We start from the raw sequence: 13,736 nt of genomic DNA on the forward strand, positions 1-13,736 counted from the left end.
CCGCTAAGGCTCCCCGGCGGGCAGGAGCCGCCGGAGAGAGGGGCTCGCCCGGCCGGGAAAGTTTCCTCCTCCTGCTCTTCCTCCTCCTCCTGCCGTCGTGAACTTCGGAGCTGCCGCCGGCGGGCAGGGGGAGCGCAGTGGGGAGCGGGGGGCGCGGGCCGGGCTGCGGGGACGGGGCGAGCCGGGGCCCCAGCCAGTGGCCGAGGCGTTGGCCGGGCCGGGCCGCGACGCGCCGCCCGCTCTAAGCGCGTTAGGGGCGCCGCGGCCGAGGGCTCGCCGCGCCAAGCGCTTCTCCTGCCGAGCCCGGCGCAGGCCGGAGAGCGGGGCAGGGACGCCGCCGCCGCCGCGGGGAGCCCACGCCCGCGCTGGGCTCTCCAGCGCGGGCTCCGCCGCGGGGCCGGGCTCTCACGGCCACTCTCCCCTTCCCTCCCCGCTCCGCTCCGCAGGCAGCGGCGATGCTGAAGCCCGGCGATCCCGGCGGCTCCGCGTTCCTGAAGGTGGATCCCGCCTATCTGCAGCACTGGCAGCAGCTCTTCCCGCAGAGCGGCCAGCTCAAGAGCAGCGGGGCCCTCGCCCAGCTCCAGCCGCCCGAGCGAGCCGAGCCGCCGGCTGACAGCCTCCGCCAGCGCCCAGCCTCCCTCTCCTCCGCCTCCTCCTCCTCTTCCTCGTCCACCCCGTCTTCCTCCTCCACCTCCTCCTGCGCTGCCGTCGCCGCTTCCCTGGCCGGGCTGGCCTCGCTGCCGCTGCCGCACGTCGCCGTCTTCGGGCCGCTGCCGAGCTCGGAGCCGGCGGGCGGCGGGGCGCCCGCGCCGCTGCCGGGCCAGGACCCGGGCGCGGCGGGCGGCGGCGGCGGCAGCAAGTGCGGCGAGCGCGCCGCCGCCCGCCCGCGCTGCACGGCCGAGGAGCTGGACTACTACCTGTACGGGCAGCAGCGCATGGAGATCATCCCCCTCAACCAGCACACCAGCGACCCCAACAACCGTACGTACCGCGCCGCGCCGTGCCGCGCCGCGCCGGGGACCCTCCGCGCTGGGCGCTGCGCCCCGCACCCGGCCCCGGGGCATCCTCGGCCCCGCTCTCCGCTCCCTGGAGATGCGGCGGCGGCGGTCCCGGGCCGCCGGGTCAGGCGCTCTGCGGCCCGCGGCCTCGCTCCGGGCGGCGGGGCCGCCGCGTCCCCGCAACCGGCTACTGCGCTGCGCAGGGAAAAGTTGCAGCTTCCGCGGGGAGGGCGAAGTTTTCAATGCTCTCATCCCGGAGTATCGTTTTCCTTTCGGACTTTGTTAACACCTCGCTAGCTTTCTTTTTCATCCCTTCTGAAAAATGTGACATGGCCATTTAAGACGAAAAGCGAGCTGGCTTTCGGGGGGGGGGGCGGATAGAAGAGCTCGTCTGTCCGACTGTCAGAGTTCATTTTGTACGTGGTGGTTAGGAGGCATTTAATGCTGTTGTTGCCAATTCTTGGGTTTTTTTTGGGGGGGTGGCAGCGCCCCATTTACTTAACATCTTTATCGGTTAGGGGTTAGGGGTTGTGATTTCAGAAATCGGTTCCGCCTGCTTTTTGTTCCTGTCTCCGCAGGTAGCACCCAACTGAGCGGAATATCGGGATGAAAAAAAAACTAGATTAACCAGATTAATTTATCAAAGTTATCACTAACAGTCTGAACGCATAGATCTAACCCCGTTAAAACATTGCAAGATGCCTTAAGCTTGTGCACTTTTCCCCCTCGTTGCTTCAAAAGCCCTCTCGTATTCTAGAGTTTATTAAAATTCTTTATTTTTGTTGTAGTTTTCCCCCCTCCCCGAAATGCCTATTTAAGGCAGGCTTTTGAACAGACAAACGACACCCAAAGTCGTAAGCACATGCCCAAGCAAAACGTAGATTCGTTTAATTTCACTTCAGAAATGGAGTTTGTTTTGAAAGTTTCCATGAAACTCTGCTGGGTAGCARTTAAGCTCCGTGGGTGCTACGGTAGTCTTCGTTGTTGCGCGCACAGGTCTGGAAGAGCAAGAGGAAAGTTGACGCAGTTTGGTGGTGTTTTCCCCTCCCCTTCGTAACAGTGAAAATCTTTCTATATTAGAGATCAGGTTTGCTCTTTACGCTTAGTTTTCCCCTGTAGTGAAAAGCGGTGGTGTATTGTCTATTCTCGGTGCAGAAAACGTGATCTCATAAATTACATGCGCTTAATGGAATCTGAAACGCACTTTTAATCGCCAACCGAACTGTTGAGACAATACATGTTTTACTTCTCGGAGCAGCTCGGTAAATCTGCGCGATAAAGGTTTTTAAAAAAGAGAAAGGAAGATAAAAAAGCGATTTGGGGARGTGGCGGCGGCGGGAGGGGGGAGCGTTTTTAAGGAGCGGGCGGCACGGCGGCACGCTGCAGAGGCGCTCGCCAAGTTTGCGCTGCTCCTGCCCCGCGGCCGTGCTGAAGGCGCTGCGCTGCGCTGCGCGGCCGCGGCGCCCGCCCGAAGCCGCGTGTGCGGCGCCGGCGGGGCGCTCCGCTCCCTCCCTTCTCTTATTTCTTTTCTTTTTTTCTCTCCTCCCCCCCCCCCCCGATCTAAAGCCTCTTATCACTGAACTTATTTACCGAGCAACTTTTGCTCTAACATTTTTTAAGTTGTCTTTCAGCAGAACTTTTAGCCCGGGTGAGTGTTTCAGCCTTCTGAGATCCAGGTGCGTTCGCGTTGGGTAAAGTGTTCTTCAAAATAAGTAAAAAAAATAATATCCCCTCCAAAAAAAAAATCAAAACTCGCAGCGAGGAAGGAGCGCGGTCCTGAGCCGTCGTCCGCCCTGTGCCCCTCGCTTTCACGACCAGGCACGTAGGAAAGCAGGCAGCTCGGCACCGGCCTGGTCAGCTGGGCACAGGCTGCAAGCGCCCGGGGAACCCCGCAGGGAGTCCTTGGCCGCGCGTGACTTCTTTAGCCGCTTTCGTTCCCTCGTTGCGGGTGCTGCCCTGGAGGTGCCCGCGTGGGCTGTAGACGAGGTGAGAAGTGACGGACTTTAACCCAAGTTCTGCTTCCTTGCTTTAATCGGGATTTTAGCTCCAGATACACCCACGGAAGCGCCGAGGAGCGCGCTCGGCTCCGCAGGGCGCGGGAGCGGCCCCGAGGGYGCCCGGCCCGGCCCRGCCCRGCGAGCGGCCTCGCTGCTGCCTGCGGCTCCGACTTCGCCTTCAGATGCATCTGCCGCCACCGAAGGCCGAGACGCTCCGGGGGGAGCGTGGGGTCTCCGCCTCCCGCGGGCGACCCCGCAGCAGCAGCCCCCGCTCCGCCGGCGGCGGCCACGCTGCGCTCTCGCCCGCGGAAGCGGCGCCCTGAAACGTGGCCCGGCTGCCCGGGGCCCGGCCCGGCCCGGCCCGGCGCGGCCGTGGGCGGCAGACGGGTGCACAGGCGGACTCACGCCTTGACCATCAAACAGCAATTAAAACGGCGCGGTCTGTGGCAGAGAGGCGGGCGAGACCGCTGCGGGTTAAGGGTCCGTGTGTAACTGTTTTAAACTGAAAGGGGTTTACTAGGTGGAGAAAAAAATACATATATAGCTAATTAGGGCCCTACAGTCTTTAGTCCCAGGGAAGTGAAGGGGATTATGTGAAATCCCTGGTAATGGGGCAAGGGCTTGGGGACTGTTTTGCTTCCTAGCTCTGACTGGCAAAGGCTGAGGGCACCTCTGGGGCGGGGGCAGCGAGGGGCGCTTGCACGGCCGCGGCTGGACTGGGGTGGGGGGACGGTCGCTGCCGTGCAGGGAGCCCCTCGCTGCTCGGAAGTTGTTTCCATCAGGAGAAGCCTCCGCCACACAGCACCCCCCCCGCCGCCGTAGTAAACACGCCGTGTAAAACTGATGTGTCACATAGGCAAGCAGTTTGCACGCCCCTTCCCATTCAATTTACGGGGAGGCAGTGTATATATATAACATGCTGGGAAGGGGATCGGTGTGGGGAATATTTGGATGTTTTCTTGTTTGTTTGTTTCCAGGCTGCTGGTAACCTATATGATTTAGCTATTTTACATCATTAGTTACCCAGCACCCTTAAACATAGCAGATAGCCATATATTAGATTGAGGTTAGAGAAGGTGGTGACTGTTTATTTAGGGTGATAAAATGGTCCATCAGCAGTAATCTCCATCGATATGTGCCACCAGGAGATGAAGGATGAGGGGACAAGCCACAATTAATTGCCCTATAGTTTTGTAGGAGAGAGTGGAGCCGGTGCGGACTGAACTTCGATCTCCTCTCCCAGAGCCTATTCATCATCTCTACATTGTATATGGGGGTCTCTCGGGGGCAGGGGGTGGCAAGGTTTATCTACACACAATATTCTCCTACCCTTCTCATACCTGACACGGGCGTTTAATTCATTCATACGTTCAATCGAAGGCAGGGAGGGGAAGAAAAAAAAATCAACCCCTCCTCCTCCACCCCTCCGCTTCACGAAAAGAGAGGGAAATAACCCCAAAGTGGCTCCGCAGACCGCACCTCTGCCCCGCGGCTGCGGCGGCCGCTCCGAGCGCCGGGGACGGGGCAGCTGCGCGCTGCGGGGCGGTGCGGGGCCGCCCCGGGGCGGGCGGCGGGTCGCAGTCTCGGGGCCGGGAGGCGAAGAAAGCGGCCGCGTCCATCCCGCGGAGGGTGCGGGCGGGTTTCTCGCCGGGGCGCCGGCGAGCGGTTCCTCCCAGCGCCTCGGCGGGGAAGCGGGGGGCCGCGGCGCGCTCGCAGCCCGGCCCGGCCCGGCGCGGCCCGGCCCGGCGCGCAGGCAGTGCCGGCGAGCCGCAGGTATCCCGCGCGACCGCGCCTTCGAGGCGCGTTGCTGCCAAGAGGAGATGTATTCCTTTCGTTTATTGTCACAGCTGGTTTAAACACGGTGTTGGACTCTACCTTTACTGACAGACGCTTTCTCCTCTCGGATTTCCTTTAAAATGCGCAGTAGTGGTATTATTTAGGTTGGAAAGTGTTTAGAAGCTATTGTATTTTGGGGGCAATGATGACTCCTTTTTCTTTGGCTTCAGTTTAGTACTTTTAACCGTACTCACGTGGAGTTACAGGGCTGGCATTATGCTGTGTTCATTTTTATGGAGGCAAATAAACGATAACATATTGCACTCCTCCCCAAAGAGCCATAGCAAACAGCTCCACTAGGATATCATTTATTTTTTTTTCCTTGCTTCTTGCTTGCCTAAATCCTCCCATCTATAGAGGATGAAGGTTTAGAGTAAGGAACTGTGGTCTCCCGAAAAATCTGGATGCATTTGGGCCTGTGATACAGCGTTCGCAGGGACCTTACCCGCTAAGTCTCCTCATTTTATCTGGAGGCACTCTGGTCTGGCTGCAAGTTCTCCTTGCTTTTTCCATTTTCAACAAATCCCTCAATCATGTCACATTTCTTGCATCTTCTTCTCCTGTTCTGGGACTTGACTGGACCTGTACAGTCAGTGGAAGTGTTCATTTTGGTCGTCCTTGGATGAGGCTTGTGTTCATCACATAGCTGCTCTTTGAGGCCCGAAGAGGAGGGAGGAGGTGGTGTGGCTCTCCTCGCTGCCATGTGCGGCAGCCATCTGGAAAGTTCGGACTTGCCCCGCCACATCCCTTTTGCATGTGCTTGCCACCCCCTGTTGTGTGGATGCCATCTACTTCAGAGGCTGCGGTAGCCTGATAAACAAGTGCATCACATCCTCCTTCGTAGCATCCATGAAGATGATCCTGCGGATTGTCCTTGTGAGACAGTGTAATGGGCAAGACAGAGCCTGCTCCTATGAATAATAATTCTCCTCTCTTTTTTCTGTATTTGATATTAAGGACTTCCCTCCCTTCTCCTCTGAGGCAAAGAAATCCACTACCTACAGTGGCTGTCTTTAAATGTATATATATTTAAATGAATACGCTTATGTATTTAAATGTATAACACTGTAGAAAGTGTGCTTGGGTATCCAAGTATCATTAGAAGAAAGTTAAGTCACAGCRCAGGGAAAAAAGTGCACTAACTTTTTTACTCAAAGCAAGCTAAAATATGTCTAGCRGGGCTTTCACTCCTTATACCACGCGTGGAGAAATTTGTTTGGCTTTTTAAAAAGTAAATAAAAACTAGAGGTAGATGAAGCATGCAACTAAGAAGAAGAATTTCCGTACGGGTTAGTATTAATAAGTCTCCCCCTCTCATCCACAAACCGTAAGCCAAAACAGTTTCAGAAGATGTCCCATTTTCCACATTTTCGGCTTTGGCAGGACAAAGGGAAAGGAGCACAGCAGGAGATAAGATACTGCTGCTGCCAAGAGTTAAAACATTACCAGTGTTTTCAGAGTGGAAAATAATATCACTATGTGTATACTTTCTGTAAATGACAGTGACATGGGCTTCATTTATACCCCTCTTCAACTTCTTAATCTCTTTTCCTTCAAAGGGTAGAAATAAAATGATTTACCTACTCATGCACACGTGTTGTTGGGACAAAGTGAAGAAACCCTTGTTGCGGGTGGGTACGAAAAGTTGCGTGCATGAGTAACTGGTGGCGGGATGCAGGCATTCGACACCGAAACTACCCGAGYGGAGCCACAAAGATGCCTTGGCATGTTTAATTTCAGTCGCCACCGAGACATGGTGTCTCCAAGAAAGCCATTAATAATCAGGCAGCGGGGAGGAGAGTTATGCATCGAAGAAATCGCCAAGCGGAGTGCAGACAGGTCGGGTGCAGGGGCCTGCCCGGCTGCTAATTGAGCTCAGGGTTAGGCATCCTCTCTTTAAACCCTCAGCTTTCCTGTCAAATGTTTTCTTTCGAACTTGTGCGGTGAGATGCCGGATTTGTTTAAAGTGTACTTGCATGCCAATTTGTTCCTTTTTTCCTATTTGGGATCTTCTCCCTTGTGATCTGTGCATGCCAAACTCCAGCGCAGCCCCTGAGCTCTTTGGACGTGCCAAAAACACAGGGTTTCTTGATCGCTGGGTTCGGAAAGCAAAGATGTTGCGGTGATGCTTCGCTTTCCAAACCGGCTGGGGAAACAACAACAGCAAAACCCCCTCACCGTATACTCGCGCTCCGGTTTTTCCCCTCGTGCTTAGGAGTGGYCGTAGCGATGTTTGCCGCGCGGTAAGCTTCTCTCCGGACGAGCCAGAAACCTCTTCCCTGGGGTCCTGCAAACCTCTGCGTGGAGCCCTGCTCCGCGGGCGCTGCGAGGGGCTGCTGCGTGGGGTCGCCGCGCCRTGGGGGCTCCCGCTGAGCAGTGCCCGCCACTGGCCTTGTCCGGAGACCCGTCACGGCGCCGAAGGTGGCGGCGGGGGACACGGCTCTTTCCTGGAAGGCACAGTGATCTCTAGGGAGATCAGCTCCCATGGGTAGCTTTCAACCATTGGCACGTGGCTGAGCTCATCGGTTCCGTGTGGTACAAAGGTTTAAAGGAGAGTGGCGCTTAGAAAGTGTGTCCAAAAAATTGAGAATTTGAGGCCATACTTTGAAAATGCACTTTTTCCTGTCCGTACTGAATAGAGAGGCAGGTTTTCTTTTGAAGGCTCCCTAGGAAAGAGGCCTACACAACACAACACATCACGCGGAGCTTCTCCATGCATCTACGYTGGAAAGAGAAGCTGAGTATGTCCTGCTGGGAACTCAACCTGTGGTTACAGGCAGTGTAGCATGTCTAAATCTGCGGCTTAGACACTAAGCTCCAGCTTCGATAGTGAACACTTTGCTTTATTTTTATAAGAACGGGTGTAGGTAATATAAAATTATTCGGGGAAAGATCTGTGAGTTGCTATGTGACTACTAGGTATAGTGATTGTTTTTCCTTTGTATTTCTGGAATAGATTTACATGAAAACCTTTATTGTGCTACAAAAAGTGAAATGTGCAAAAGACAGTAGCCTATTTCAATAGATTTATTGTTATATTAGCTCAGTGTACCTCCAGAGAAATGGGTTTCCTGAGCATGAAACATTTTCCTGGAAGTTGCGCATTCATGGCCTGTGCAATAGTGTGTAATGGAAACACTTTTCCAATATTTCCTTTGCTCATAAAAGAAAAATCACAGTTGGATCTTCCCAAAATAGAGAAACATCATCCATTAATAACAGTTAGGGAACAGTTAGGGAAATGAACATTTCTTCACACTGGTCTTTTTAAGGGGAGCTGTTCACCAAACCAGACACGCTGTTTTTGTTCTTAGGCTCAGCTGTGGTAACAGGCAAAGGACCTGTATTCCAGCTCAGTAAAAAAAGAATTGTCAAAGGTGTGCTACAGATGTGGAATATTTGCCACATATTTTCAATTTCAAGATTAGATTGGGCTATGAGAAAGCAAGCATGCATAAATGTTCCAATTTGTCATTCATGAGGTTCTCTTTTATTCATTTTATTTTCTAAATAGACTTCTAAATAGATTTCTAAACATGCGTGCGCACACATGTTAATGTGTAAAGTAGAGTGGAGGTTKGTTCGGAATAAGGATGAAATTAAATCCTATTCTGGTTAAACCCTTGGGCTGAGCTGTGGTAAGGCGAATGAGGGAGACTTTACTCGTAAGAAATTACGAGTGTGATTTAAAATGCCTCATTGAAAGACATTACAGAACCCTTCGTCACAAGAGCAAGATGCTTTAAATGGCCTTTTTATTAGTCAAAAAATTAATCTTAAAAATTGTGTCACAATAGATGAGTCCTTGCAGGTTGGTGAACACACAGRACTTGCAGAGTGTCTGCAGGGTTTCTTTGGGATTTCTCATTAAGGGCTTTGGTAAGGTGAGGAAAAGTGGCCTAGGCAGCATGCAGAAGGGCATGGTGTGTACGGATATAGAGCTGCCATTAAATGATGGGAAAAGCAGAGGAGTCCATGAGATCTTGCCTGGGGTAGCAGTCACGGTGGTAGCTGGCAGCACCGTATTAATAGTGCTTTTCCATCTTTGCCTTCCAGGATGTGACATGTGTGCCGACAACCGCAACGGCGAGTGCCCCATGCACGGGCCCCTCCACTCCCTGCGCCGTCTTGTGGGCACCAGCAGTGCTGCTGCAGCAGGCCCTCCGCCTGAGATCCCCGAGTGGCTCCGTGACCTGCCCCGCGAAGTGTGCCTGTGCACTAGCACGGTGCCTGGCCTGGCCTATGGCATTTGTGCGGCGCAGAGGATCCAGCAGGGCACCTGGATAGGGCCTTTCCAGGGAGTCCTCCTCTTGCCGGAGAAGGTTCAAGCAGGAGCCATCAGGAACACTCAGCATCTCTGGGAAGTAAGTTGTCACCTTTCCTTCCTTGTCACATTTGAAGTAGACATCAAATGTAATTGTATGTAGGAATGACACAGTTTGATCTCAGTGGAAGAAGAACCCTGAGTTAAGTAAAAGCTCACCCTCGAGGTTCTGAAGTGTGCACAGTAGCAGGGCAAGCAAAAACCTTGCCCCACAAAAAGTACCCAGTAAACCAGTGCGCACCTCACAGCTGGACTTGGTTTGCATGGGAGAAACAGGTGACTGCAGATGCTCTGATATGAAACACAGAGCAATTTCCAGGGAAGGCTGAAGATTGCAACAAAAAAATTCTTCATATTTTGATCTGAATAGTAATAGCTCAACAAGCTGACAAGTCACAGTATGGGCTGCATCATCTTCATTTGAGTAGAAGGCATGGGTTGACATGGCAGATTGCATCCTGGTACTGTCGCTGTGGCCTACAGCCAGTCCGACAAAGATGATGAAACAAGAGCAGGGGCCAAGTCTCCAGGTCTACCATTCCCACAGTGAAGGTGCTGGTGCTTGTTCACAGCTTAGTCTRGTCATGCACTAACCATTCATTGCCTCGTGGTGCCTTCAGTGCTGTCGTGTGAAAGCTGCTTTTAGCTCTCCCTTTGAGATGGTCTTTTGTACTTGTCACCATCTTAGAGAGGACAACACTGATGATCAATCTGAAAGCATTCAGGGTGCGATGGTTTAGTTTGGTTTGGTTTGTGATGAACCCTGGCTGCAGTTTGGCTGAGGACGTCACAGACCCTCTATCGTATTCCTTTAGCCTTACAGGGACAGCCGTGGCTATTGCTAGTCATAACAATTTACACCGGTCTCCAAATGCTAACAACAGTGTCTTGTGTTAGTTTAGAAAGAAAAGACAATATATGCTTATTTTGTACGTGGATATGGTAAGGGAACAAGTGGCTCCGACGTCTTATTTACAGGAGTGGCCTCCTGTCTGCCCTGCCTTTCTCCGTTTATTTCTTCKTTGCTTTGTGCTGGGAAGTGTCAGCTCTTCGTTCTGTAAGCCCTGTGTGGCTGCAGCTCCCGCTGATGGCAAGGGTGACTGCTGTGGAGAGTCGGCAGGACTCTGTGTGTAGAGGGATGATGTTTACAGCTCCGCTCATTTAGACCAAATCGCGATCTTCAGAAATGAAGGGGGCATGCTTGCTGGTTAGAAAGCCTGTGAAGGTCCCAAGAGCATTCTTGTTGTCTTCAGTGGGTATATATTAACAGTGAATGGATTTTTGAAAGATATTTGGTGTTATGGAGACAAGATGTGAATAGCAGTTGTTCACAGAAAGCCTGTGAATATTTAGGTGGTCAGTTTTTTGGCGCTGATGATACGTCTTTTCATCATTTTGTTCTTTTTTTTTGCATGGTACCTGATACAGGTGCCCTGTTTCCATTACTAGGAGCTCCTATGCATTTCCTATATGCAAACAAATAAAAATAATACCTCAAGGGCTTTGTTTTAAAGTATTTACACAGATGAGTCACTGAGGCAAGAGAGAAAGTTTCACATAAAGGAGTAAAAGATCAGTCCCAGAAAACATGTACATGTACTTAGTAAAATACTGGGCAACTTGAAGTCATTGGGGGTTTTGCTGCTGCCTTCAGTGGGGTTGGAATTTCTGTTATATAGTGTTTATTAATAAATTGGACTTGCTTCTTTTTTCTCCCAAAGCCCACTGATAATGAAGAGAGCATTTGGGGATATGTTATTATTCAAATATATTTATGAAACACTCTGTGGTGATCTTGGAGGCTTTATTATCGTTTTGAAGAGGGATTCTGTGGTTTAGACTGTATAATTAACGGAACATTAAATGATAAAATAAGCAAGACAGATTCTCAGCTTGCAGAAATCATTGGAAGTTAGCTGAAGTCAATGCAGTCAGAGTACTTTGCAGTAGCCTTAAATACTTAATCAATTTTTAAAAAAATTGATTCATTGGATATGAATCAGTTTTATGCACATTAAATTACAAATATCGATACACTTTTTTTAAATAGGCATGATTTTTTTTAGCCTAATTTCAATTTAGATTAAAAATTGTTTGAAAAGATCAGATGAAAGATTGGCATTAGTTATGTGCCAGGAGAGACAACATAAAACAGGAAAGAGTACCTGCTGCAAAAATGCCCAGCAAGCTAGAGCTTCACGGTGGAAAGGAGGAAGAGACGGGTGGTGAGGGAAAGAGCCGAGAGAAAAGACGTTAAGGAAAAATAAGACACAGGACTGATGCATATGCCAGATTTAGGCCACCGGCGGGTGTCAGCTAGTATTTGTGCACGTTTGCTCTTTTGTTCTTACCACACAACACGGATTTCCTCTTGGCTGGGAACAGTGTGTGTGCGCACGTGCATGTGTGCGTGYGTGTGTGGGTGGGTGTGTGCATGTTTTAAGTGAATCATCTTCAAAATAAGAATTATAATTTTGGAGAGGAGGTACTGTGGGTAGCTCACGGGCTCAAGATTATTTCTCTTAATGCAAAAAATTGTTTGTGAGAATCACATACTCTAAGCTTTAGTTAAATGTAAGGTTTTGGCCGTTTCGCCTTTATTTTGACTTTTTGGTACGTTTTAAATAGCAAAGCACTAATGTTTAGTAAAGAACAAATATAGTCAAGAAAGTCATCAGAAAGTGCGTGTGGGTCTGCAAAGCTGATTTAAGAAAAGAAATGAAAGCAACAGAAAGTATATATTTGAATAGTTTGTATTCTTGTAGTCTATATGGTATGAGAGGGTAGATGATAACACTGTAAATATTAAAGGAATGTCTCATCGATGTCACTTTATAAAACTGCGGCTCTAGTCAATTCTTTTTCACTGATCTTTTCAAGATAACTGTAAAGATAAAAATGTTCACAGCCTAGTTACTCAGTGGTAAGTCCTGATAGACCTTACAGAGGAAACTTATCTCTCCTAGTRCCATAAATAGATTTCTAATACTTTTTCCCTCAGCATTGCAAAGATAGGTTCATAGATGTTTATTTTCATGGGCGGCTCTTTGCTTTCAGCGTGCACCAAATAAACAGAAGCGCTGGTGCGAAGATTTTAAGCACCGTTACTGGTTTGGCGGCTATTTTTATTTGCTTTGTTGTGGGAAACGCCAGAAGCGTTGCGCTTGATGTGGAGTTCGACGCTGTGGGAATGGGCTTCAGCCCGTGCGCACAGGCGTTCCCACTGTGCCCTCCGTGTTTGCTTTGTGTGCAATCCATATAGCATAATGTACAGCGATTCGGAGTAAATTACACACCGTTCCATTAGCTCCCAACAGGCCTTGACACCTACGGGTGTTCATGGGAAATTATAGAGCTCTCTAGCAGTCAGCCAAGATCATTTTTTTGTAACTTAGGGAAAGATCAGCCCTTCAGAAAGCCAAAAATATTAGTCATTTTTAGTTGTACTGTTGTACTTCTTTTTCTTTTTCTTTTCTCCCCCCTTTGGCCCACTTCTATCCAATCCAGAGTTTACTTGTATTTTATAAAAATACAATAAACTCCAATTTGTTTAAAACAAAAACAGGACTGGGTGTATTAAGTAAACACTCTCTTTGGTAATACAGGCGTTTGTTCCAACAGTGCTTGATAATATTTCTGATCTTTCTTCTTTTCTTTCGTTTTGAAGTAATGAGAACAATCCTTTTCTAATGTTATTGCAAAGAAAACAGACTTTCTCGGCAATTAGGTCTTATTGATGAGAATGAGATAATTTTCCCTTAATGTGTTTTCTAATAAAGAAGTGAAAAGGCACTCTTGATTCCAACATATATGAAAACATTATCTCAATTATTAATGTGTCCTTATTCCCTGGAGATAAATTAATCTAGTTGCACATGGTTTGCCCTTTCTGTTTAACATCAAAATTTAATAAGAGTAGACTTAAGGAATGTATACGATATGAGCTTAAAATTCTATTAGAACGAAATACAGAACTTTAAAAGGCGTCTACGTTTTAGTAGTCAAAGTTTTTCAGACTCTGAACTTTAAACCGTGAATTCTGGAAACAGCTAGATAGTAACAGTCTTTTTCTCTGCAAATGCAGCTGAGATGGAGCAAGTTTTACTGACAGACAAATCAAAAGATGGAATCTTACAGTTTCCTTTTTTCCCTTCTCCTGATAAACAGTTTGCTGACTTTTATGTTTGTTGCCAGATACCAAATTGTTTTTTTTYCCCTTGGAATAGTCCAAGAATATCCAATCTGTAATTTCACTTTGTTTTAACTTGATTTAACTTAAAATTCCATTTTTTTCCTGAAAGAATTGATGTTTTCCACGTGCTAGGCTTTTTCTTAGGGACGAGTGCAGTGGCCATGTAGCAGGACGTTCATTTAACGCGCATTAAAATGCTCAAAATGGTGCTGGTTTTCCTCGGAAACGGACGGGATGGACCGCTGYGCGGGTCTTTTTAACCAAGCGCGGCAGGACAAGGGCCTTACSTCTGCGATGAGCAACGCGCCGCGGTTCCGGTGTCAGGTCCGTGGGCAGATTCTCGGTGCTGCAGTTTGGGACTGCGCGCGCTGTTAGAGCGGAGCGCCGGG

General features: G+C 49.7%; 1 protein-coding gene across 1 annotated transcript in view; it reads left to right on the plus strand.

The window, feature by feature from the left end:
* Positions 1-455: 455 nt before the first annotated feature.
* The window catches only part of PRDM6 (PR/SET domain 6), a 72,134-nt gene continuing 58,853 nt past the window's right edge, over positions 456-13,736 (plus strand). Inside the window, exons 1-2 of the mRNA XM_085305421.1 lie at positions 456-981; positions 8,888-9,195. Of these exons, the coding sequence (XP_085161547.1) occupies positions 456-981; positions 8,888-9,195 (834 nt within the window). The remainder of the gene's footprint in view (positions 982-8,887; positions 9,196-13,736) is intronic.

This window comes from Rhea americana, unplaced genomic scaffold, assembly GCF_003343005.1.
Source record: "Rhea americana isolate MKP2758 unplaced genomic scaffold, rheAme1 scaffold_22, whole genome shotgun sequence".
Classification (NCBI taxonomy): domain Eukaryota; kingdom Metazoa; phylum Chordata; class Aves; order Rheiformes; family Rheidae; genus Rhea; species Rhea americana.